The sequence below is a fragment of the Poecilia reticulata genome, chromosome 10 (genome assembly GCF_904066995.2).
Source record: "Poecilia reticulata chromosome 10, P_reticulata-male-v2, whole genome shotgun sequence".
In the NCBI taxonomy this organism is placed as follows: Eukaryota; Metazoa; Chordata; class Actinopteri; order Cyprinodontiformes; family Poeciliidae; genus Poecilia; species Poecilia reticulata.
This window is the reverse complement of record NC_088839.1, coordinates 1,616,027-1,644,017: the sequence shown is the minus strand read 5'-3', so window position 1 is coordinate 1,644,017 and position 27,991 is coordinate 1,616,027. Positions and strand designations below refer to the sequence as shown.

Below are 27,991 nucleotides of genomic sequence, written 5' to 3'. Positions count from 1 at the left end.
GTCCCCACTTGTAGTCTCTGGTTGGCTAAGAAACAACCAATGGGAGGCTGACAGGACTGAAGCGTTGGAGTGTGGGCAGGCGCCTAGCTGACAGGAGTGTACAAAGTGTAGTAGAATGTTTGGGAAACTTTACAGTACGCTAATTTTTATTCTCTTTTTCTGCCATGAGCCCAGTGACGCTCAAAGGAAGAAAGAGGTAAGAAGTCGTTAATAACATACAGAGAAGAAAGTTCCAAAATTTAGAGTCATGCTTGGCAACTTTTAAAAGACAACCGCCGTTTGTCTTTTTCTTGTTTTGACAGCTAGCTAACGCGTTTCAACATGTGAGTTTAGTTATTTCTCATTTAAACAAACCGCAGTCGTGGTTGTTAACTTCTGGGTTGGACTCTGTGAGAACTTAAACGGCGGTTCCAAGATAATTCTTTACACTGACTGAGCCGACGAAAGGAGGGTTAATGCTTTTATTACAAAATAGTTAGCTTATGTTTGTGTGTGTGTGACGTGCAGACTTTGCTATCAGATAAGGTGACTCAGATGATGGACTGGACCTCGAAGCGTTCAGTCATCAGAATGAATGGAGAGAAATTCCGTCGCTTTGTCAAGGCTCCTCCAAGAAACTACTCCGTGTTCATCATGTTCACAGCACTACAACCGCAGAGGCAATGTGGCGTTTGCAAGTAAGGTTATTATTTATGATGAATTATTACCACCTTCTACTGCTATAGTTATCTACATTGATATAACTGTCATAGTTAAATTGTTTTTAATTTCTTTGTCCCCAGTCGGGAATTAAATAAACGTACACTGCTTACCGTTCATATCACCAGGAATTAAGAGAAATTACATGCTATTTTGAAGGAGAAAAGTGTTAAATAGTCAACATAAAGTTTTTTTCAAAGTAAAGCTAATCCTTAAATACAACGGCAGTTTTTTTCTATCTTGTACGGGTTAAATCATAATTTAGCCTTTAACCAACATTCAGTCTGAAATGGGGGTGATTGGACTGAGTAAGGTGGGGTTAAAATATTTCTAGTAGGCAGTCAAAATTGGACTAAATTTACTTATTTCTATTTTTTGCACATCTAGCTCATGATACAATAGATAGAATTGAACAGCTAGACAACGTCACCACATTCAGTGAACATTTGCAGGCATTGTTTACCAAACATCAGAATTAAACACTCAGTGAACAATTGCAAACAATGTTCACTGAAATAACTCATATTAATATTGGTAGAAGTAATGATAAAAAGAAAAACATACTTTGTTCTACAATACATGCAAGTACAAAAGAGACCTTAACAGTAAAAACTTCATTAGAATAAAGTAAGAACATCAATTTTAATGTAGTGGGTTTTGCAATAAGACATCAACAATAAAACAATTGAAGGGGGAGTCAAAAAGCCTTTTTAAACAGACATTTGAAACACCAGAAATGTTTCAAATGTTCACAACTTCTCCTTGTGTTCACTGATTGGCCCTATAGAAAATCTACTGGAGAAAGTCCAAACGAAGGGGAGAATGTCCAGACTGCTGTAATTTAAGCGAGATTTTATTTGAGTGGAATTTCACAGCAAGGCAATGGTCAGGTTAAGTAATGGTGCTACTTCAGAACAAACCATGAGTTCGGTATGGGCTTTTTATGGCAAAACAGAGAATGACTTTCAGAGGAACAGAAATTATGTTCAAAGAGTGAGAGAAGCCCAGAGCTCCACTTTGGCTTGAGTAGAGACAATGCAGACACCTGATGTAGATGTGAAGTGACTGGAATCTGGTGGTTTAAAAAGCCTGAACAGTCCTGTGATTTTTAACCAACTAAACTTATGTTTAGAACTTTTGTTCTGGTTAAATAGTCAGCTGCATTAAGTTTTAGTGACATTTTGGGGTAGACTGATATTTAGAAATATGCAGTCTATAGAGCCTGTTTTTATGCTTTTTCAGATAATTTCAACTACTTGTGTGTGTTCGGTGCTTTGCAGAGCTATTTTGAACCTCTATTTGAGGTTATGATAAGGAAAGTTAGTAGTTGACTAGGTTAATGTGTTTGCTATGCAAGTGTTACTTTTAGATTTGTTTGTTCTTTATAAGTTCCTTAGAGGGGTTGCGCCTTACTTTGCAGGTTTACCTGCAAGCATTTTGTTTGAAGGGGTGGAATTAGAATGAGTGCATAAAACTGAGATGCAGGTGGACCGGGCAAGCTTATCATTCTACTTGCGCAGTTAGAGCTAGAGGTATGGATATATTATTCAAAAAGGTACACCCTTTACCCAGTGGTGCAAAAAGTGGGTATGCAGGGTATGCAACGCATAGGGGCGCAGCACCAGAGTGGGCGCCAAAACCCCGTCTGGAGGGGGCGGCGTGCTGATGATGTTTTCCCATACACTTCAGCGTGCCTTATGCTCCTTCACCTCGCGCACATAACGACGTAAATGTAGCGAGTTTTACCTTTCACGTATCGTCGCCTCAGGGGATGGGGGGACGCCAATCTCTGTTTTCGCATCCACCTGAATAATGTGTAGTTGCGCCACTACCTTTACCCATAAATATAGATGTATATATCCAATACAGAAGCCATATATCCGACATTAGTTGGGGAATTGTATTCTGTACTCATTAGCTTGATTGTTGCCCCAAAATAGACTCTACTCTTTTTTACAACATATCTTGGCCCAAACCCAGACATTTCACAAACCAGCCTAATCACAGCAAGGGACCTGAACCTTGTATTAGATATATACTTGGACAGCTCATCCTCATGTAGAGCACTGTCTTCTAATGCCAACCTTTTCCTGTATGGAGAGCCATTTCAGCCAAAATTAAATAAATAAATAAATGGATGAAATAAATAAAAAAAGAAGAAAATGAGTGAAATAAATAAAAAATTTGTTAAATAAATTATTTAGCTTTTTCATTAACCCAATTTTTCTTTTATTTATTTTTCATATCTATTTCTCAATTAGCCTTTTTTCATTTACACATTTTTCATTAATCTATTTTTCATTTAACCATTTTTTAATTTAGCTTTTTTATTAACCCAATTTTTCATATCAATTTCTCATTTTCATTTATCTATTTTTCATAGATAAATTAAAAATTTATCCTCATCCTCGTGTTCCTCGTGGAATTTGCGGCCGTATGTCTTGGACACTCGGGTGAAGAGAGGTGCGGAGTTGTCCACTGACCACTACTTGGTGATGTGGTGGGGGAGGAAGCCGGTCAGACCTGGCAGGCCCAAACGTGTAGTGAGGGTCTGCTGGGAACGTTTGGCGGAGTCCCCTGTGAGACGGAGCTTCAACTCTCATCTCCGGCAGAACTTCAAACACGTTCTGGGGGAGGTGGGGGACATTGAGTCTGAGTGGACCATGTTCCGTACCTCTTTTGCCGAGGCGGCCTATCGGAGCTGCGGCCGCAAGGTTGTTGGTGCCTGTCGCGGCGGCAACCCTCGAACCCGTTGGTGGACACCTTCGGTGAGGGATGCTGTCAAGCTGAAGAAGGAGTCCTACCGGGCCTTTTTGGCCTGTGGGACTCCAGAAGCAGCTGATGGGTACCGGCGGGCGAAACGGCATGCGGCTCGGGTTGTCGCTAAGGCAAAAACTCGGGTGTGGGAGGAGTTTGGAGAGGCCATGGAGACAGACTTCCGTACGGCTTCGAGGCGATTCTGGTCCACCATCCGGCGTCTCAGGTGGGGGAAGCAGTGCAGCACCAACACTGTTTATAGTGGGGATGGTGTTCTGCTGACCTCAACTCGGGACGTTGTGGGTCGGTGGGCGGAATACTTCGAAGACCTTCTCAATCCCACCAACATGCCTTCTATTGAGGAAGCTGAGCCTGGGGACTCTGGGTTGGGCTCTCCAATCTCTGGGGACGAGTTCGCCGAGGTGGTCAAAAAGCTCCTCGGTGGCAGGGCCCCGGGGGTGGATGAGATCCGCCCGGAGTTCCTTAAGGCTCTGGATGTTGCAGGGTTGTGTTGCCTTACATGACTCTGCAATATCGCATGGACATCGGGGGCAGTTCCCCTGGATTGGCAGACTGAGGTGGTGGTTCCCCTGTTTAAAAAGGGGGACCGGAGGGTGTGCTCCAATTACAGGGGGATCACACTCTTAAGCCTCCCTGGTAAGGTCTATTTAGGGGTCCTGGAGAGGAGGGTCCATCGGATAGTCAAACCTCGGATTCAGGAAGAGCAGTGTGGTTTTCGTCCTGGTCGTGGAACACTGGACCAGCTCTACACCCTCAGCAGGGTCCTGGAGGGTGCATGGGAGTTCGCCCAACCAGTCTACATGTGCTTTGTGGACTTGGAGAAGGCGTTCGACTGTGTTTTTTCATTTATTTCTTTTTCAGATTATTAATTTCTCAATTTCTTTCATCTATCTATTTTGCATTTGTCCATTTTTCATTTATCCCTTTATCTATTTACCCATTTTTCATTAATCTGTTTTTTAATTCAACCATTTTTCAATTTCCTTTTTCCATTAACCCGATTTTCTATTCCCCAGTTTCATTAATCAATTTCTCATATAAAGAAAAATGGGTAAATAAAAAAGGAATATATGAGAAATTGTTTACTGAAACTGGGAAATAAAAAATCAGGTTAATAAAAAAGCTAAATTAAAAAATGGTTAAATGAAAAATAGATAAATGAAAAAAGGCAAATTGAGATTTGATATGAAAAATAAATAAATGAAAAATTGGATTAATGAAAAAGCAAAATCATTTATTTAACACATTTTTTATTTATTTCACTCATTTTCTTCATTTTTTGATTTCTTCTACTCATTTTTATTTGTTTCTTTATTTAATTTTGGCTGAAATGGCTCTTCATATTCCTGAGGGAATATCTGAAAAAATTATAATTTGTTCGGTAGCTGGAGGATTTTTAACCGACAGCGGTGAGCCTATTCATTTCACTGAAATGTTTACAATGTGTCCACATGAATTGATTATTTAATGGTGGATGCGAAATTATTGCGTTGTACCAGTGAAGTAAAATATCACGATATAGCCACTTCAGACCATGCCATTCTTTCTTTATCTTTACAATTAGGTCATTAGAATCAAGATGAAACAACATGGAAAGTAGATCGATAACTGTTGAAAAGCCAGAATTATGTAAATTTATCAAAGAACAGATTTCTTTTTTATAAAATGAGCGATCGTCCTGAAACATCTCCATCAATACTGTGGGAAACTTTGAAAGCTTATTTGAGGGGAACTATTATATCTTTTCAATCAGCAAGGAAGAAAAGGAATCAAGCAGAGTTGGTGGACTCGGAGCAACAAATTAGATGTGTGGATAAGAATATGCTACATACCCCTGCACAGAAACTCATAAAATATTATCTCTTATATATCTCTCTTATTATACCTTAGCGATATATTTTTATTGCTAAGATACAAATATAATCAATTACTGTCAAATCACATTACCAGGACACACATTTTTACACAACAGAAATATTTGGAATTTGGGGAAGAGCGAAATTAAGTATTGGCAAGGCAATTAAGAAAAATGGAAAGTAACCGTACAATTAACAAGGTGAAATCAGAAAATGGGGAAATTTTAACTTCACAAGAAGACAGCAATCATATATGTAAATAGTTCTATGAATCATTGTATTCTTCCAGAGCTGTAAAAGATGACTCAATCAATTTATTTGTATAGCTAATTTTGGCAACAAAGCAGTTCAAATTTCTTTACATCATAAAAATACATTCACATAGAACACACAGTCATAAACTAAAACATTACATTTTGCCAAGTGCTGTCATTACAGATCAAAATGTTATTTAGTGCCATGGTTCAAAATCATCTCTAAACAGGTGGGTTTTTTAGTCTAGATTTAGAGGTGGTGAAAGCTATAATGCTCATCATGTAGATGTTTTTAAATTACTATTCACTATACCTTAAAGAGACATTTACCTTTGGTTACAATGCAATCAGTGCACAATTATGGAGAAAAGTAAATAAATAAATAAAAAATTTAGACCTAAAACCATTATTTGAATACTGATCTTTGGACACAGTGCACAATTTTTTTATGGACAGAATAAGACTAGGCAAAGGATCCCTTTGGATTGCTTAAGTGCCATATGGAAGTTTTTTTTTAAAGCTAAATAAATGTACAAGTAGATCCAACCACATTGAAATAACATGGGCTAGCTTGTTATTTGAGTCAGCGATGGCATTGTCATCATAGACTACTTGAAATGGCACAATTCACTACTCACCCAGGCAGAAACAAGTCGACAACCATTTAATGCTTCTTTTGATCCTAACCCAACCTGAAATAAAATAATTGTATGCTTGCAGGCTTTTGAAAGCTTTCATCTGGCTCATCGTATAATATAATATCTGCAGCACCAGATAGTTATGTCGATCGCCTCGACGCTGAGTAAATCCTCAAGATTATATGACGAGTCTTATTTTACAGAGACAATATGGATCATATCCTAAGTATACGCATACTTTTTTTCAAAATGCCTCTTCTGGGTCACCTCTTTTAGGGCATTAGTGAACTCGCTGTGATCCATTTTTCTCTGTTTTGAACCGGAGAAATCCACTTCCTGACCCCCATCTGAATTTCCCGCGTCATCCGAGTCACATGTCTGCAACCCAGCATAAAAAGTATCTGAAAGATGTTCAGAGAACATTAGAAATGCACACTTTGTTTTAATAAAACAAACGGAGATTTGGTGAAAAATAATAAATGGCCACAAAGGTTTAATAGATATAAAAACTGATTAAATACATTTGCTGGAAAAACATTTTTTTCAAAGTGGGTGAACATTTGGCTTTCTGGGGACATACACTAAACATTGTCTGAACATATGCTTGCTACCTGGGACATGGTTTCCTGGTTCAGTCAGTGGGGTGGATCACTATTTGCAGAACTTGACGTGTTGGGGAATTAATTTGGGCTTTTTATTCATGTTTGTTGGAGTAGAGGCATATAAAAAAATCCCACACAGTGGCCTTTGAGGATATATTAATGCCACTCTGTCTGAAAAAACTGGTTATAAGAGATTGCTTAAGGTTAAGTAAATCCTAGTTTTTTTTGTGGAGTTTTTGTGAATATTTTTTTCTTCAGATTGAGTTTTTTCATTAAATCATATTGATTCTTTTGACTTGTCCAACCAAAAAATTGTCTTCTCTGTTTTTTCTCCTGCAATATTGAATTGTGACACATACTACTTTAATTTGAATGCAACTTTCCATTTTTTTTTCAGACAAGCTGATGAGGAGTTTCATGTGCTAGCTAACTCCTGGCACTATTCCTCTGCCTTTACTAACAGAATCTTCTTTGCATCAGTGGATTTTGATGAAGGATCTGATGTCTTTCAGATGGTGAGTGTCATATTGTGGAGGTGATAGTGGTGAGGAGAGAACGCAGGTACACCCAGGATGTGATGAAAATAATGAATTTAATGATGAGGCTCACAGTCCAGAACAGGCGGCACAGCCAAGAATATAGCACGCAGCTAATACCGGTAGCACTGATACACAGAAGACTGACAACTAGAGCTGACGCTGACATAGGACTTCCCAGTTCTACTGTGAAGGCTAACTAACATAGACCAGGACGTAAGACGTACGTTTGACAATAGACAAGGACCCGACAAAGAACACAGACAACAGGTGGGACTAAATTCACACAGGGGTAATCAAGGGAACGAGACACACCTGGGAAACAATCAACGGGGAAGCCGCAGAGACAGAGACTCACAGGAAGGAAACTGAACACAAAAAACTCAAAAAATAAACACACAGAAACACGATCATGACAGTACCCCCTCCTCAACGACGGCTACCAGACGCCCAAAAGAAAACAGTCCCAATAAACCAAAAACAAACCACCAGGGTGGGCGGAGGGGCGACGGAAGGAGGGCCAGAGTCAGAACAAAAAAACTACCCAACAGAGTGGGCGGAGAACCAGGAGGCGAACCCCTCGTGGGGTTCCGGTGGTCATCGCCGGCGCAGGAAGCTGAATCCCGCAGGCGGGTCCGGCAGTCTCCGCCGGCGCAGGAAGCTGAATCCCGCAGGCGGGTACGGCTCGTAAAAATGCATCAACACATCGAATCTAATATGGCATAAAAACAATGCTATACCTGACGGAGTTTTGCTACGTCGTCACTGCAGTAAAAAAGACATATTAAAGGATCAGATAGCAGGTGAAGCAGCGCACAGCTACAAACACTCACCTGGATTAGCATGACGGTCAGAAAGCTAAACAAATAACCCGCAAAATTATTTAAATCTTCGAGCTGCGATGTAAGACGCTGGTTCTGTTCTCGCTGTTTAACCGCTGCTACGCGCTACAGGTAGTAATATTTCACAGACGGAGCGCCGCTTCTGCTCCACCTGGTAGTGACTCTCACACCAAACCTCTGTTTAAAGCTGCAGCATCTAACCTAAAAAATTACATTTTACATACGTATTAAAACTTTCGCTGTCCTAACATGAGACAGATAATCTCTAAAAAAATAATTCATCTCCTCCCTGTTCTGCATAATTACTCTGCTCAGTCAGAAACAGCCACTCAGAGCTAGCAGTAATCAACTAGCCGCCATGCTAACAGGAAGTTTTCATTCAGTAACTCAGGATTGTTTATTGTAATGGAACCTGTATTTGCCTTTGAATGTTAAGTTTTATACTTGAATTTTTTGGCAATGTTGAGAGGTTTTATTTTGGCCCTTTGCATTAATTAGCCTCTTCAGAGCCTTCATATGTTATCAGTCTGTTAAAGATAGTATTATTGATTGTAGTACAATTTGCACAATGCCTGTTTTGTTTAGTTTTCTTCTTGGAAAAAGTTATTAAAAACAAGTTTTTGATAACTTTTTTGATAATTAAGGTGAATTCATGGTTCCTTTTTCCACATAATGTAATCGGTAGTGTTTATGATTAAAAAAAAATAATAATGATTGTGATCCGTATCGGTGATCGGCCCTCATGGGTGATCGGTATTGGCAGGAAAAAACCTGATCGGCACATCTCTACAAAAAACTAAAAAAATAAACGCACAGAAACACGATCATGACAGTGAGATAATAATTCATAAACTGGAGTTGATGTATTTGTAATATTTTTCCCATATTTTACCAAGCGGCAGACGCTACTGAACAAAGAAGACTTAATACAATAAATACTTGAATTTTGTACCCCTAGTATATTACATACAAATACTTGTCAATCTAACGCAGTGGTTCTTAACCTTTTTTGAGGTACGGAACCCCCCAGTTGCATATGCGCATTCACCGAACCTTTCTTATTCCAACCTACCTTTACACAAGTGTGTCTTTACCTCCGCGACAGAGGCTCCGTCGAACCCCTGAGACCGACTCACCGAACCCCTGGGGTTCGATCGAACCCAGGTTAAGAACCACTGATCTAACGTAATTTTTCTTTTAACCTTTTTTACTTGTAAATGTGACTAGGGCTGGACCAAGATTTTATGTGAATATAATTTAGGGGGCCCTTTTTCTGCTAAGAACATCACTACCATTAACAGCAGTTCAATACAGATTTGGTGCAATGTGAGAGATTTAAGTGTATTCTGTTTTGGCGAAGCTTTAAAGCAATCAGTGATAATTGGCTATTTGCTCAGATGGATTTGTATACAAACACGACGATTAAACTCATCAGATTGTAGCTATTGTAACAAAGCAATCAAACTATGAAGAGTATTCTTTGCACTTTTACAAAGAAAACTTGTATATTTCTTTAAATCTTAAATTTAAAAGTTAAGCTATTTAAAATCTTTTAATTTATCTTTGTGGAAAACCATTAAATCATATTTAATAGCATTGTCTTTCTCAGTAAACAAGTATTTATATTCTAGATCTATGGTCTGTGTTAAAATTCAAGCATTTGAGGGCTGCTGAGTTCACTCTGAGTGTGACCAGCATTACATAGCTTGTTTTAAGACAAATCCAGTTGCTGATTACTTAAGTAGGATTAACTGAAGAGCAAAGAAAAAATTGTTAGATTTTTGTGTTTGCTGTTTTAAAGACTTTGTAGTTGTGTGCTTAAGCATTGTCAGCATTGTCTTCCAATAATATGTAATTACACAGTCATATTATTACAATTCCTGACAACTTTTAAACGTATTTACACAAAAATATGATTGGTCTATTGGGACTCCCCTAGACCTCCTACCATTGGGCTTAATAAGTTTTCTGGGAGAACCTTGGATGCTGATTTTAAACAGCAGTAAATTTAAGTTAAACTTGTATAAACCCTCACATACACATGCCAAATTTTTTCTGTTTTTCTGCAGCTTAATATGAACTCTGCTCCAACCTTCCTCCACTTCCCACCCAAAGGGAAACCTCGCCAATCAGACACCTATGAGCTGCAGGTCAGAGGGTTTTCTGCTGACCAGTTGGCTAGATGGGTGGCAGACAGGACAGATGTTCAAGTAAGCATTTGGGTCTAGTAATTGCAAATCTGAAGTGAAGTTACTGATTGCAGTGCTTTTGTTATTGAAAAAAATCTAAAGTACAGCCAAATATTGAATACAAGGGTAATATGACTTGTAATTGAAAAAATAATTTGTCATGTTTTTCTGTCTTAGATCCGTGTCATTCGTCCACCCAACTACGCAGGACCTCTCTTGTTGGGCTTTCTCCTGGCTGTGATTGGTGGATTGGCATATCTACGAAGGAATAATTTGGAATTTCTTTTTAACAAGAATGTTTGGGCCTTTTCTGCACTGGTAACAATCACACACCTATACATGTTAGGCCTTTGCATCGGAAGCGCTACAATCCAAAATTGTACCCAACGTGAAACTTTCGGATTTCACTGGAATCTAAAGTGGCGTGACCAAACTGCTCCACAGCAAATCCAGTATTACACACGCAGATATTTTTACACACGCACAGATATTTTGAGACCATTTTCACTCCATAAAAACCTATGTTTAGAATTGCCCTAAATTAATATTGAGACATAAATGTAATTCTGTATTCCAGCTTTTCATTACATTACGTTTTATGTCACTGCAATGTGAGGATATTTATTTTTGTTTCATGCTCTTACAGTGTAAAGTACTTGCAATGTTTCGCTGAAATTTCCTATGCAAACCCAGTTCATGAGGTAAAATTAGTATGCAACATAGGTTTGTTACATAAAATCAAAAGGAATTTGGTGCAGTTTGTCCTTGAAATGTGATGAGATGTGAGTAATTTAAAAATAAAAATAGTCCCAAATGAGATGAGATGAGTCACATCTCATCTGGGACTATTTTTATTTTTTTTATTATTTTATTTTTTTTTTATTACTTCAGTGCTTTGCCTTGATAATGACTTCTGGCCAAATGTGGAACCATATCAGAGGACCACCGTATGCACACAAGAACCCCAACACTGGACAAGTGGTGAGAATAAAAAAACCCCTAAAAAATAACGAAACATATTGTTTAGTAACTGCTCTAAAAATAAGATTAAGAGTGGCATAGTATATTCTTGTACTGGTTAATTGCATTCTTGTTGAATTTTAGTTGCAATGAGATCTTTGTTATGCATTTCACCATTGGCTTGAATGCGTATTCTCCACCCCTATCTTTGGCCTTTGGCATTAGCATCCGTCACACTAGATGGCATAAATACGAGGAAAAAAATAATTCTATCAACATTGTTGATGAAAGCAAGTTCCGCTGCAGGTGAAGTTACAATAATAGAATGACAATTCACAGATTGCTTTATTTGGGTTCAAAGCCCACGGAGTGAGCTGCAAAGTCAACGCAAGGGATGTTGTTTGGCTGCTCCAGCGGAGCAGGGAATCTGCAGATTTTTCATTATTTGTTATTCTGCTTATAATTCTCTTCTAAAACATATTGAGCAAAAGAACCAGAAAATGCTGGAAAAATCTAACATGGTAGTTTAATAGAAAAACACTAGTGCTACTCAGACAAAGAAAATCGTATCCCTCAGTACCTAAGGGGTGCGATTTGGAAGGGCATTGTGTTTTAGCTAGTTACTTCTAAAGAATGACTCTAACATTCAACAACTTTATGATAAATCACTCCTTGGATCAGAGGTCTCGCTAGACTTTTTTGTTATCCGTCATCTTGACCGACAACATTTTTTTTAAAAAATCGATCATGTACTATTTTTACCAGTCAGGGCTTAAAGAGCTCTGGCTGGGGGCCGGATTTCCTGCTTTTGACCAAACGGTCCACCTCAACCAAACTGCAGTCTCCGGGCTTAAAGAGCGCCATCTGGGGGCCAGACTTATGGCTTTTCAAGCAAAGCGAGCATTGGACCAAACGGCCCGCCTCAACTAAACTGTAGATAATAGACAAAGATGTCTGCCAATCAGAATTCTAGCTCCCGTGTTCTTGGCCAATGACTGTAAAACGGTTTGTAGAAAAGAAGCGCATGTGTTCGGTTCGGCGGTTAAATAAAAAGCGATATGAAAGAAGATGGAGGTGGTCTCACCCGGTAAAGAAACACGTTTACTTGAGAAAGGAATTAAAGTAGCCAGCAGCTAACCAAACCTCCCTGCCACATCCGTTAATAGCTGATCCTCTTGGAATTGGGGTGAATTGTTTTAGAAACCTGTAAAGAATAGACTTCAAGAATTTTGTTTACTTTCTTGGTCAAAGCAACCAATAAAACCTCTGATAATTTTGTTGAGCACATCCTTTAACACAGTGCAGAACTGTTAAAGGTGACAATCTCAATAATCAAATTTCTTCAACTTCCAGTAAGATTTTCATTACTTTAATTGGAAGAGCTCATCAAGTACAGCACAGTAAGAAATTCAACAAATCAGAAAAACGTTGATAGGTTGCAAAAGTCATCCAACCATGTTTAACTTTCCCAAAAACTGTGGCTCAGTGAACTTTTTGAATGTAATGCATTCAAAAAGAGAGAGATGGGGAGAGAGAAGTTCATATCATACGGGTTGTTCCATTCTTTACGTGGAAAACATGGTAAAAATCCAATTTTCCCCAATGTGGGCAGATGTAGCCCCAAAAATCTAATTAAAAAATTCTTCAACTTGTTCTTGACAAAACCTGTGAAATTCTTGGATCCAACAAAAAGAAAAAAAACCTAGCATGAAGCAGCAGTCTTGAGAGAACTGTTGCAACAGTTTCTATGCAACTGTTGCAACGGTATGCTACAGAAATGTAAACAATGGAAGGAGGAAAGAGATGTGCATTTTGTTGCTGGAAAAACGGGAACTATTTGGAGTTTCGCCAAGTCCGATTATTATAAGCAGCTTGTTTTTTTTCTAAAGTCGCTTGCAAATGTTATGAGTCGTAGGTTGCGCTTTTTTGAGCTTGTTTTTGAATGTGAAGTTATTTATTTGAGCTTGGAAATAAGCAGGGACACATAATAAATCTCAGAATTTTTCTGACATCCGGTTAGTTTTAGTCAGGCCTTCCAGGCGCATCATTTCCTGGATGATCCGTCCCGCTGTGTCTTTGTTAATGTCAAGGTAATATATTTGCTGTGAATGACGTCGAGCTTCGCATTGCGCTCCAGAAAACTGCAAACATTGAGACTAATATGAAGACGAATGAACGTGTCCGTAATGCCAATATAGTCATTAATATTAAGGTAATATTAATATTAAGGTGTGCAGAGGGCCATCTGAGTTGTGGAGCCGCAGTAGGAGCTCTGTGTGCTGCACTCTGACAACAAACGCAGGGCCGTAACAACACCTGGAGGCTGGGCTAGTTTTGGATGTAACGAGTAGCGTTGCATCCAAATTTTGGAGGTTGTCATCCAAAATTTTGCGACGCATTAAATTGAATTGAATGAGCAATTTTTTGTAAATCTATGTTGTATATAAAGCATAGTGTGAAAAGTAAGATGTTTTGTTCTCGCAGCTATGTCTCAAGCAAAAAAACAAAACAAAAAAAACCTAAAGATGTTTTCGGATAAGATGAATTTATACATGAACTAAAACTTTTAACTATGTTTTCAGAGTTACATCCATGGGAGCACCCAAGCGCAGTTTGTGGCAGAGACGCACATTGTTCTACTCTTCAGTATCCTTTTTTCCCATCTTAACATTTTTGGCTTGCACTGATTGCAAGGTTGATAATATTTTATTTGCCGTTTTCCTTTCTAAAACTGTTTGATCTTCATTCAACAGTGAAATATATTTAGAATAGCAATTAGTTATTAGACAAACAAGGATTTTTTTTTTTTTTTACAAACTTCTACTCTTCCAGCTTTGTTATATCCCACAAAATTGCAAAATATGGTAATCTATGCTCTGGTCAGGAATTTATTAAAGACTGTTTGGTAGACGGGGAGTCTGTAAGTGTGTTGCCGTGCACGAACCCCGCTCCAAACACCCCCACGCACCCTTTCTCTACTTCTTCTGAGAGCGTGCGATGTGCTGCCAGCTCTCCGTCTAACGCAGGGGCCCCCAAACTTTTTCCTGTGAGGGCCACATAACTTTTTCCTTCTCTGCTGGGGGCCGAGTCAGTTTGTAACAGAAAAAGTGAGACGATTGCAGAAGTGCCTAAATGTAAAAATGTATTCTTTTCCAGAAAGCAAAATCAAATAAACCTCTCTGGGTCCTTCGCAGAACAAAAGTCAGGAAATAAATAATAACACTATTAATGAAATAAATAATAACCAAATAAACCTCTCTGGGTTCTTCACAGAAAAAATCCAGGAAATATTATAGTCCGTATTTTCCTTATGAGCTGCATCGCACACCAAAGTTTTTTTTTTTAACCAGTAAACATACACATATAAGCCGCAGATAACTCTTCCGCTCCAGGTTTTCCACAGCGATGCAGCAGCAGCAGAGGGGGGCAGACACCCAACATCTGAGTCATAACAGGTCAACTGAATATCACATTTATTACGTTGAAAAAGAAAAGTTGCCAAGTTTAGATTTAACTGAACTGATTAGTTTCCGAACTGTAACAGTAAAAGTGCTGATCCTTCGTGTTGCTACTAGCATGTGCTAAAAGAAAATGGGCACCTTCTTCTTCTTTAGATTTCAACAGCAGCTTGCATCCATTATTGTTGCACTACTGCCATCTACTGGATCCTAATATCTACACCTCAAATTCTCATAATGATCCCAGTATTATTTTTAAATAGCATTTCCCCTCAATGCTATTTAACTGATCAACATTCTCAAATTTCAATTCCCTATTAAAACCTAATTCCGTTTTAATGGGCGCTTCTTTCTTTTATTTCCAATTTTGACTTCCAATGATTCACTTTGTAATGGTCTCGCTATGGCATCTTGTACCAAAACTAACCATCAGCCAAACTCCTTTCACACGAGTCAGGATTAATTGGTTCTTCCTTTATTTCCATGTAGAATGGAGTGAAACTGTCAAAACACAAACAACTCAGGATGAGCTCAGAGCAGCTTACAGAAGTGTTTTACATTCAGATGCATACATTATAAGTACAACTGATACAACAGCTACCTCAGAATGCTATGAGCGGCAATGCTATGTAACGACCTGAGAAATCTTGGCAGCCTGCTAGTTGGCAATGACGTAGCACATAATCAAATCGCCCGCAGGTATTTCCAAAACTAATTCAATAAACAAGTTACTTATTTTATCATATGTTAACATAAAGGCTCATTTTGAAGTATAAGCTGCTACTTACAGGCATTACTTCGAAGAACTCGACCGGAATGCGGCGTTCATAACAGACGTGTGTTCATCTGCTCTACCGCTACCAACTGTACTGATTACATAACATAAAAGTCGAGCAGTTCCCTAAAAGTCCAACAGATGGCAGCAATGCGCCATGCAAAACAAACACCCACAGTTTACAGGACACACTTTCTGCTAAAGAGCCCCCTGGTGGTTGAAGAAAAATCTACATATAAACCGGAAATTACAATATATGAAAAAAAATCTGAATGCTTTCTGGTATTGTTCAGGGGGCCGGACCAAATGTGGAGGCGGGCCGGATCCGGCCCGCGGGCCGTAGTTTGGGGGCCACTGGTCTAACGGGTAATTTGAGTTCCCGTTAGAACTCAGCGGGAACTGAAGCGAATACAGTTCTGGACTGAGTTCGCTTCAGTCCTGAACTGAAGCGAACTGTTTAAGCTGATCTATCAAGGAAGATTTGCCTGGTTCCTAACAGCCTTCATCTGTGCTTCCCCCTGTGATTTAGCCAAGCTTTGCAGCCTCACAGCCAGTTTCACAGAGCATACCTGTTGACGGCCACTGTCCCTCTTTGTTGAAACATGCTCTTGTTTCTGAACAAGGTCAGTTTAGTGACTCATGGAAGTCTCAAGGGGGTTGTTTTTAATATAGTTTAAAGCAACCTATTAAAACTTTTAATTTTCTAGAACCATGCATTGTAGCTATTAGGGAAGAAATGGTTTCTCAGCCTGGTTTTCTTGCCTTTCATGGTCCTCACCCTCCTGCTTGAGGGAAGGGGCTGGAACAAACTATATGCAGGATGGGTGGAGTCCTTCACAATGCGGATCCCTTTACTCCTGCGTCATGATGGGTAGCAGTCCATGGTGGAGGGAAGGCTACTCCCCACAGTCCTCTGAGCAGCCTTATCCGCCCTCTGCAGCCACTGACTTAATCAGATTTACACATAAAGACACCCTGCATGTTGTTGTTTATGTACTGAAATTTTGCTCATGCGTACAACGCTGGAGGGCAAAAAGAACTGTTCTTGTACATGTCATCCACAGCCGCGTTAATTCAATGAAACTTGGAAATATAGGTATTAATTTCATGGTATTCTCCACAACAAAAGGGAAAAAAGAAGTTCAACTCAAAACCGCTTTTTTTCTCGCCGTTTCAGTCGGCCATGCTACAGACTCGTTGCCATAGCAATTGACAACAATGCCACTATATGTTCTATGTTTTAGGGTTCAACACCAAAAAACAATCAAATATTTTTGCACAAAGAATAGAACATTCTGTTCGTTGCAGTAGTATGTTTTTATGTTTAATGTTTTATTAATAAATAATTGCTGCGGTAGAATAGCTGCCGCTGCTATTAGCTAATCTATCAGTAGTTTGTGGGTCATTTCTTTATTGAATTATTTACACATATAAACTGTAGCTCACAACACAATTTCATTAAAAAACTTAAAAGTTATTGCCGTCTTACCTTTACTTATAGATGAAATCCATTGCCTCTCATTGTGCACAAACATATCCGTTCATCCAAAGCCAAGTCTATCCTCGACATGTCTTTTCTGCTATATCACTTTGTTTGAGAATCATCAAACTGTCTCGAAGAAAACCTTTCAGCTTTGGTGTTGGTCTTCCTTTAGTTATCATCTCCTGCTTCAATTGAAAATCCACTTTAGAAAACTGTTCAAGTGTAGAAATACAGTCATCCATGTTGACGTCGGACAGAGGAGAAAACGATAAATATATTGCTGTACTTTACTTATTTACTGTGTGGCTAGCTCACTCTGCAGATATGGAATCACAAGACCAATGTCTGGGATCATGAGCGCCCCCAGCGGTGAGGCAAGAGAACTGCCTGCCTCACCTCGAATCTGTTCTCTGCCGTTTCTTATCGCTCCTCAGCACACGAAACACTTTACACACACAGTTGGTGACAAAAAACACTGTACATTATATAAATAAAATACATTATGAAAAATCAGTTCATATATTAAATGCTTTTTAACCATTTTATTGGCGACTTACAGACAGGACCAACATGCTCCCATAGAATAGCAGCCAGTGCAGTTAGCGAGAGGTTGCGCAATCCCAGGTGAGGCTCAGCTCACTGCTGCCTCACCGGCTTCACTTCTGAGTATTTGAATGGGAAAATAATAATAATAATAATAATACATTTTATTTCAAAGGCGCCTTTCTGGCACTCAAGGACACCGTACAATAGTAAAAAAAAACTGTGACAGAAACAAATAAAATGTAACAAGTAAAAGTAGATAAAAATAAATAAAACAAAACAATGTATCTATATAAAGACTATGTAAAATCAGGCAAACCAATTGTGTCATGTGGAAAAGGCAGATCTAAAAAGGTGTGTTTTGAGTTCGGTTTTAAAATTTGATAATGACTTTATGTTTCTAAGGTATGGTGGTAATGAGTTCCATAGTTGGGGAGCAGAGCGACTGAAAGCTCTGCTCCCCATGGTGGTGAAACGGGCAGAGGGGACAGTGAAATGGATTGAGGAGTCAGTGAAATGCGAAAATTCAGCGATTTTTGAAGAAAAAATAAGCTAAATTGGTTAAGCTAAATGGAAAATAAATACTTTGTAGTACAAACTACAGGGTGAAAATAGCAATATAAATTATTTTTATCATTATATATTATTTTTCAATGATGACAGCCAATCTCTTATATATAAGTGTGTGTGTGTACTCTAAAAATACACATTTTAGAGAATACTTTTAAAAAGTTCAATGCCGTGTTAGTGTCTAAGTCTGATGTCATGACACAAGCTTCATCAGGGTCAGATCCTGTACCAACCAGGGTGCTGCGGTGGCGCAGGGGTAGACCACTATCCACATGAGGAGACCTTAGTCCTTAACGTGGCCATCGCAGGTTCAATTCTAGCCTGATGATTTTAGCTGCATGTCTTCCCCCTATTATTTATTAAGTTAAACCAACTTAATAAGTTGGATACACTTAATTGAATTATTTGTTACCAATTGAAGCAATTCCGTTAAGTTGGTTCAACTGTTTCTTTTTTCTGTGTATAGAATCTTAGAAAAACTCAACATGTTAAAATGTACATTTTAAATTATTTAAATTCAAGTTGTATTTTAAGTGCAATGTGGGTGATAATGAGCTGGTTGGTAATCTAAAAACCGCAGTATAGATGTTTTCCTCCAAAGGGGGCAGTTGGAATCACAAAATAAAGGCCTAAAAGCACATAGGACATGACATCCTGTATATTCCTGCATATTCAGCAAATTTAGAAAATACTTTCAAACCTTTCTCCAGCTTTGTAAGATGATGAGTTCTGTGCAAACCTAAATCAAGCTTGTTTTAGCCTTGACCTCACTGTAAGATGGAGCAGTTACTGCCGGGATAATTCTGCTATGTGAGGCTGCCACTTCGGACATTGACACTGGAAAGAGGAAGAGTATGTACATGCCATTAATTTAATCATCTTTGCAACACACAGTATAGTTCAGTTTGTAAAGGTTTCATAGTCTTCATGTATAACAATATTTTTAATATGCTCTGAGTTGGTTTCAACTCAAAGCAGTTCTGTCTTATAGACAGTACTCAAATTCAATGAAAAAATATGGTGCTGTATTGGGGCCAAAATTGAGACTATTGTGCACCCAGAGTTTGCTACGTCCTTATTACTGGAAGCTATATCCTTTGCAATTGCCTGGAACCTCTAACTCTGTGGTCAGTGCTGGCAAATGAGCAGGTAGCTACCCACTTGCGTTACCTTTGGAGAGGTTAGTGACTGGCATGCCTGGGCAGGTTACCACTGAACTGCCTACACCAGTGGTCCCCAAACTTTTTCCTGTGAGGGCCACATAACTTCTCCCCTTCTCTGGTGGGGGCCGGAGTCAGTTTGTAACAGAAAAGGTGTGACGATTGCACCTAAATGTAAAAATTTGTTTTCCAGAAAGCACAATAAAAAAAAAATCCAGGAAATAACGCTACTTATGAAATAAATACCGTATTTTCTGGACTATAAGCCACACAGGGCAATAAGTCGCCACCCCAAAGTAAAAAAAAACTGTAAACATACACATATAAGCCGCACCGGATTATAAGCCACAGATATCTCTGCCGCTCCAGGTGTGCTACTAGCATGTGCTAAATGAAAATAGGTACTTTCTTTGTCGTCCTCTTCTTCTGCTGCTGCTTCTTTAGATTTCAACAGCAGCTTGCATCCATTATTGTTGCACTACTGCCATCTACTGGATCCTAATATCTGTGCCTCAAATTCTCATAATGATCCCAGAATTATTTATAAAACACGAAAACTCTTCTTTTTCCCCTCAATGCTATTTAACTGATCAACAACATTCTCAGATTTCAATTCCCTATTAAAATCTAATTCCGTTTTAATGGGCGCTTTCTTCTTTTATTTCCAATTTTGACTTCCAATGATTCACTTCCTGCTAAAGAGCCCCCTAGTTGTTGAAGAAAAATCCACATATAAGCTGCACCGGACTATAAGCCGCATTGCTCAAAGTTTAGGAAAAAAGTAGCAGCTTATAGTCCGGAAAATACGGTATATGAAAAAAAATCTAAATGCTCTCTGGTATTGTTCAGGGGGCCGGACCAAATGTGGAGGCGGGCCGGATCCGACCCGCAGGCCGTAGTTTGGGGTCCACTGGCCTACACATTCTGCTGTCCATTTGAACAAATAGGATGGCATTTGCATTGGAAAGGCTAACTACTACATACTACACTGTATGTAAGATTCAGAATTGTTGAATGGATGAATTTCCACAATTATCTATGAATATTATACAAAAAGTGGAGAATAGTCTTTTTTTGTCTATTTGAGATGTAATATTTTAACAGCTCAATAGCTGTTGGTTTAAATAGGATGCAAGCTATTAACAGGCCAACCGCTTGTAATGCCTGTTTATTTGTACAGATAGATATAGATAGAAACTTTATTAATCCTTTTGGGATTTACCCTCAGGGAAATTGTAGTTCAGTCTCCCACACAGCACCAATACATCAAATCCTTAAACAATTTTGTTTTCTAACATTAACATTTAGCCTGATTCTATAGTTCCTCTGTTTCTATTGTACTCCTGTTAGCCCTCCTTCCAGCCTCCAGTGAGGAGTTGAAGAGTTTTATTGCACGAGGGACAAAGGAGTTCCTTAGTCTGTTGGTCCAGCACTTTGGAAGAAGCAGTCTCCCACTGAATCTGCTTTCCTGGCTGCTGATGACAGTGTGCAGAGGGTGGCTGGTGTTGTCCATAATAGCCTCGAGTTTCTGTAATGTTCTCTCTGCCACTGCTGCCAGAGAGTCCAGCCTTGTGCCAACCACTGAGCCAGCCCTCCTGATTTGCTTCTCCAGCTTGGAAAGGTCTGTCTTAGAGATGCTGAAACCCCAGCACACCACAGGGTATATAACAGGACGCTGGCGACAACAGACTGGTAAAACAACCCCAGCAGCTTCCACAGATGTTAAAGGATCTCAGCCTCCTCAGGTTGTACATCCTGGTCTGAGCCTTTTTATAAAGCTGCTTGGTGTTGCTTGTCCAGTCCAACTTGTTGGTCCAGCCACAAGCCAAGATATTTATAGGTCTGCACGACTTAAACCTTCTTCCCTCCTATCCGAACTGGTCGTGGACTGCCTCTGACCCTCCTGAAGTCAATGACCAGTTCCTTTGTCTTGGAAGTGTTTTGATGTAGGCCGTTTCTATGACACCAGACAACAAAGTCCCTCACCAGGCTCCTGTACTCCTCTTCGTTGTCTTTGATGCACTTCATGATGGCATCATGGCATGATGGCAGTGTCATCAGCGTACTTCTGAATATGACACGTTTCAGTTATAGCAGAAGTCTGAGGTGTACAGACAATAGAGGGAATAGGCAGTCCATTGGGTGGCCAGCTTGAACATGCTAGTTACTAGCCTCTCCAGTGCTAGCACAAATAAGTAGTTTCCTTTATTATTTGCCAATGCCGGTCACTCAGTTAACAGTACTGTCAAAAAAGCATAAACGTGGCATCTGAATCTGTACACAGTTAATTCCTAAAAGTTCCTCATCCCATATCCTGTAGTTATTTTTTGTTTTTCAATTCGGTAACACTTTATTTGAAGGGGGGTGAATAAGACTGTCATGACACTTTCATAAACATGACATAACACATGTCATGAACATGAATAAGCCTTCATAAATATTTATGACTGTTGTCATAAAGCTTCATTCGGTAAAATATGACACTTTTAATACAAAGTTGACATTATTCAAAATGTCTTTGTTATGACAACTTGGCATTAACCAATAAATCATTACTGTTTAAACTTTACCTTTAATAACAGTTACCTAATTTTTTAAAGTGCAATCAGTAATACTTTTATAACAAATTTATAATAGTAATGGTTTCTTGGTTAATGTCAAGTTGTCATAACAAAGACCTTTTGAATAATGTCAACTTTGTATTAAAAGTGTCATAATTTACAGAATGACACTTTATGACAACAGTCATAAATATTCATGAAGGTTTATTCATGTTCATGTGAGTGTCATGCCAGTCTTATTCACCCCCCTTCAAATAAAGTGTTACCTTCAATTCATTGTCTGTTGTTTTGCCTTTGTTTGCCTTGCTTGATCGTTTCTAGTGTGTGTCCTTTTTTTTAATGTTTATCTTTAGATTTAGCTTGACATCAAGACTGCAGTCAAGTGAGCAAACACACGGTCAAGTTAGCTGACGTTGGTGCTCTCTCACACATGTATGTGTGAAGTTTAGCTTCACACATACATGGTGCATTATGGTAATTCAGCAGTAGTTGTGCCCTTGCGTTTATCCCAGGCAACCTTACACTCACAGTAATGATTCATGGCAAAGTTAGGTTTTATGCATTTACATCAGTTTGATTTTATTCAAAAACTCATATTGTATACATATTCTTTTAAATTAATTATCTACATAATCTAATCAATTCTAGAATGTATTGAATATAATTAGTTAATGTATACTAATAAAGTTTAAATAATTAAAGTTCTGGTTTTAAACTTTATATGAATGGTTTCATTGAAGTATATATTCGTATATTTGGATTTGTGTTTGTCTGAATTTTTAGGATTTTCTTTCTCCAAAATAGGTTCGCACCAATTTTCTGACCAAACTTCTCTCAGTGCAGACCAAAAGAGGGAAGTGGTTGATTTTTTTGACCTTTCCAGAGGTAGATAAGATCAGGGGATAAAATCAGCTTCACATGTAAGTATCGGCCGATCGCAGATCTCCCAAAATTAAGAAAATTGTCGCCCATAAATCATACAACCTTGTTCCCAAATCCTGAAAGGTGACAAGAAACCATTATGTTATGTACTAATTATGTTAACCGTTGCACAAAAGACTCTGCTTTATCTGCACTCAACTTGAGCCTGGAATATCTTGAGGAGAAATATGCCAATGTGCAAATTTTGTTTCTGAACTTCAGCTCAGGTTTCTACACAATCATCTCCTAGCAAACTATCTCCCCTTGGTTTCAACCTTTCCCCCCCACCTCCACGTGCTTACTGGGTGCTGAATTTCCTCAGACAGGTCCCCTCTGGTGGACTGGTGTGATGCAAACAATCTAATCCTGGATTTATACAGAGCAAAAGAAATTAAGTTCAGGAAGAATCAGCCAAGTCACACCTCCCTACTCATCAATTATGTCGCAGTAGAGCTGATTAGCAGCATTAACTTCTTTTGGATAGAGATCACAAACAATTTGACCTGGTCCCTCCATTACTGGTGAGAAGAGTGCAGCAGTGTTTGCACTTTTACATTGGATAACAAGAGCAAACCTCCCCCCTTCCATCTTCACCACTGGACTAGAGAGCATACTGACCAGCTGACATGCTGGATTTTAATTTCTTGACCCACATGCAAGTTCATACACAAAACTGGATGATTTGTTCATTGATGAGTTTATTAGAAGTTCTTTCAATGATATTTATCAGAATGTACTTTGGAAATCGGGAAGGGCAGGTCAGCTCAGGTTCTGTTAGGAGAAGGAAAAGGATAGAAGGGACCGGGGTTGAGAGATCTTGACAGGATTATTAAGGGATAGGCTTACTGTCTCTCAAATGGAGGTAGGTGCTGATGGGAGTTTAGATTCTGACCAACAAGTGGGACCATCGAGCGGTGAGTGACTGCTCCGCTTCTTAAAAGTCCAACAGCCGATTACTGGAATCAGAACTCTCCCCCGAAGATCCTCTATAGGAAAGAATACTCAACACCAACCCAAATCCTAACACCAGCAGGATCTCTATCTGGTTTGGGCCAATATCAATTCTGACTGGCAATGTATATGATCACATAATGATCACATCGCTTAAATTGCATTTTCAAATATTTTATTGGACACTTAGAAAGACAAGCAATTATATGTAAGGTAAGATAAATTATTTTTACACTAATGTTAGCACTCATACCAGCTTAGAGCTGACATTGTCATTTCACATTTTACTTTACTATTTTTTAAGTAGTCCAAGCGCAACAGGTGATGTAGATTCCCAAGACTGGCACCTACTGTTAACCTGGGCTGTGAACATTTCTCCACTCTCTCTGGCCACAAATCATGTTTTTAATGGGGTTGCTGTAGATTGCTGCGAATGGTTGACCTACGTTGTAGAAATATAGTATGACACATTAACATACAACTCCAGTATGAATTTTGGTTTACAGAAGCTAAATAAAGTATTTACAGGTAGATCCAAGCACATAGAAATAAAATAGGTTAGCTTGTCGTTTTCATTAGCGATAGCATTGCTATCATAGACTGATTACTTAAAATAGCACAACTCACTGCTCACCTTCTGAGAGCGCACTTAGTTAGGTTGGGTTAACCATTTTGGTCAACCTAAATGGTTGACCCAACCTGAAAAAAATAATTGTATGCTTCAAAGCTTTTGAAAGCTTTCATCTGGCTGGTCATATAATTTGAGGTCTGTAGCACCAGATAGTTAGTTATGTCGATCATCTTGATGCTGGGTAAATCCTCAAGATTATATGACAAGTTGTTTTTACCGAGACAATGTGGACCATACCCATATGTTTTCAAGAAACTTCATCTGTCCCAGCCCATTTAGGACATTAGTCTACTTGCTGTGGTCCATTTTGCTTTGCTTTGAACCGGACAAATCCACTTCCTGACCCTCATCTGAATTTTGTGCATCATCCGGGTCATTTTTCTGCAACCCAGCAATAGCTTCCTAATGAGAACCAACCGCTTTGATATCTTGCAGTCCGGTTCAATGTTGCCAGGTGTACAATAATTATCATATTTTTATGATCATTTTGCCCTCTGTACAATGTATAATCAATAATCCCAAACAGACCAAATATAAGATAATTTGACCATTCTGTGAATGTGTGGTTGTAATTGATTATCAGCTTGTCGCAACCGTCTGTTATGAACAAGGAGTCTTGAAGTCATGAAGTGCCATTCGGTAAATGTTGCTCTAAAAGTTGATTTGAAAGTCCATTAAAAGTCTAACTTGGCATTAAATTGTCATTATTTACAAAATCATGCAAAGTGGGCACTTTTAATACAACTTTTAAAGCAGCTTTGCATTAAAAGTGTCATTATTTACCAAATTACACTTCATGACAACAGTTATAGACCCTAAGGTTAAATCATAAGACTCCTCTTATTGAATATCTATATGCTACCAGTTGCTCATGTTAAAACAGGAAGTAAGATTAGCAAACAAAATGAGCATAATCTAGATGATTATTGTACTCTGCGCCTGGATCTACAAAACTGTACAGTAATATTATGAAATATTCTGGTTTTTGTATATATAAACATTGAACATCATGTTATTAAAGTTTGTTGTGACCTTAAGATTTGGTAAAAATAATAAGTTCCTGAAAATGAGACAAAAGCATATCTTGGAGAACCAAGATGAATATGAAATACTTTGACATGGTATTTTTCCATTAATCTACAGTACAATTGTTTTTATTATTATATATTTATTCTAGTAATAGTATAGGTGATCTTTTAACATAATTCAAAGAGAGTTGTTACTTATCACAAATAGGGAAATACATTTCTGAAAATGACACACACATTGAAGATGAGCATTATGAGGTACTTTGAATCTATTTCTAAGTAGATCTGTCTTTATTGTAAATGTATCTGAGCAAATTCAAAATCAAAAATACTTTTATTGATCCACAAGGGAAATTAAATTTTGTAACTCATTAATTCAAAGGATAGACCTCTTATATTACAGCACATCTGAAGATTCTGCTTTCCTCAGACAGTTTGATGAAGAGTATGGTCAGGGTTGTCTATAATTTTCTTTATTTTATGAAAAATCCTTCTTTGCACTCCAACGTGCTGCTACCCTGAGCAGCCAATTCTAGAATGTATATAGAATAAGTATGTCATAAATATATGTATTTGATGGTTATGCTTATGCTTCAAATTTTTTTTTCACCTTCATGGGCATGCCTACTGGTTTATTATCGTAATACTCCATGAATGTGTGAAGGTAATCTTTAATACGGGGCTAACGTCTGCAAACATGGCCATATATTTAGAAGCGTTGACTCACTTGACAGCAGTACATTAAGGGAACTATAGATTAGTTCAGGACTTTTTAAGTTATTAGTTATTGAAGAGTCTGTCCATCAAATGTGCAAGAGTATGAAATTATTTGTATTTCAGTTATGTGCGTGGCAGGTATATGTCTCGTGATGCTGTGCTTCAGCTGGCTGCTGTCCATTTTCAGAGCAAAGTACCATGGATACCCATACAGGTAGACATCCCTGCAACAAGGCAATTGAATGGGTGAAGCATTTCTAAATATGGTAAAAATCATTTTTGTCTCTGTTGCAGCTTCCTGATGGGTTAAAGATCCCAGTTGTCCTCTGGATATACCTGAATGTGAAACTGAAGACAGGAATATCTAATGTGTCAAATAGTTTATTGCTGGATTTTGTAAAAATGTCACATGTATAAATTGCTATGGCTAATTGCATTATCATTGAGTTATAGCAAAAAGCAAAATTAGCAGCTAAGCTGGGTCCTTTGATCTTGAAACAAATGTGTATATCACAACTTTAACAATATTTAAACAAGATAAAATTACTAAAGAAACATGCCTTGCACTAATAACCTCCCTATACACAATTTAAGTTTAGACATTATTGGTTTTTGGTATTGGTTTGGATTCGAAGACGTAACCGGTAATGAAATGTCGGTTCCCACAGTTCCCACAACATTTTCTGTTTTGTTAATTTTGACATTGATTGAATTTGACATTTTAAACATGACATTTTAGAAACAATAAATATTTTCCCCTTTTATCTTGATGTTGAATTTATTTTTGTACATTTATACATCATACATTTCCTAAATAGAATTTTCTTAGATTTGTGGAACTGTAATGAAGACTGAAGCTGGTTTGTTTATGGATTAACAATCACTCCAGGGTGTCTGGTTAGGACAGCTGGTATATACATACACTCCTGATCAAAATCTTCAGACCAGTCAAAAAATTACAAGAATTTGCATTTTGCTCTATTGGATCTTAAGAAGGTCAAGTAGATCTTCACAATGTTAAAGTAAAAAATCAGTGCAAAGACAAAAACTTTTGAGCAGGGAATTTTCTGAAAACTGCATTTACACTCAAACATGATTTTGTCAGCTGATCAAAAGTTTAAGACCATAGTCTTTAAAAGCCAAAATCTGTGCAAAAATCTGGATTCCATCTCATTTTCTGTCAAGTCTTTACACTGTCAAGACCTCCTGATGGCAAAAGCAAAAAAGCTCACTGACTTTGAACGTGGTAGGATTGTTGAGCTGCATAAGCAAAGCCTCTCACAACGTGCCATTGCTGCTGAGGTTGGACGCAGTAAGACAGTCATTTTGCATTTTTTAAATGATCCTGAGGGTGATGGAGCAAAAAAGTCAAGTGGTAGACCCAAAAATATTTTACCAGCTCTGAGCCGCAGGATCCGATTGGCTGTCCGTCAAGACACGGGATGATCCTCTACCCAAATGAAGGCCATTACTGGTGCTGACCGCAACCCAATAACCATCAGACGGCATCTGGAGAGAGAGAAGGGCTTCAGAAACAAAAAACGTCTTCAAAGGCCACGTCTTCTTCAACGCCACATGTTATTCCAAGAGAATAACATCACTCTTTTGGACCATCCTGCATGTTCCCCGGATCTAAACCCAATTGAGAACATTTGACGATGGATGGCAAGGGAAGTTTAAAAATGGCCCTTCGTGAAGCCATCTTCAACATTTGGAGCAACGTTCCCACTAGCCTCCTGGAAACACTGGCATCAACCCTAAACGATTGTTTGAAGTCATCAACAAGATGGTGGAGCTACTCATTACTGAGTCCCTTTTTTTGACACTTTGAGTTTTGTT

The 27,991-nt window shown here is 38.5% G+C and overlaps 1 protein-coding gene and 1 long non-coding RNA gene across 3 annotated transcripts in view; one reads left to right on the top strand and one right to left on the bottom strand.

The window, feature by feature from the left end:
* LOC145553040 (uncharacterized) overlaps positions 1–27,991 on the bottom strand; it is a 462,758-nt gene that overhangs the window by 424,624 nt on the left and 10,143 nt on the right. The window lies entirely within an intron of this gene.
* Positions 29–26,916, top strand: LOC103460889 (dolichyl-diphosphooligosaccharide--protein glycosyltransferase subunit MAGT1-like). Of its 2 annotated transcripts, none has more exons than XM_081611375.1 (10): positions 29–196; positions 508–677; positions 7,225–7,342; positions 10,275–10,415; positions 10,572–10,712; positions 11,286–11,375; positions 13,937–14,000; positions 18,961–19,035; positions 26,276–26,366; positions 26,447–26,916. In XM_081611375.1, the coding sequence occupies exons 1-10, from the start codon at positions 116–118 to the stop codon at positions 26,460–26,462; spliced, it is 987 nt and encodes a 328-aa protein (XP_081467501.1). In that variant the 5' UTR covers positions 29–115; the 3' UTR covers positions 26,463–26,916. The 2 variants fall into 2 exon arrangements, with proteins under 2 accessions (XP_081467501.1, XP_081467502.1); XM_081611376.1 differs by having other exon boundaries at positions 47–196; positions 521–677.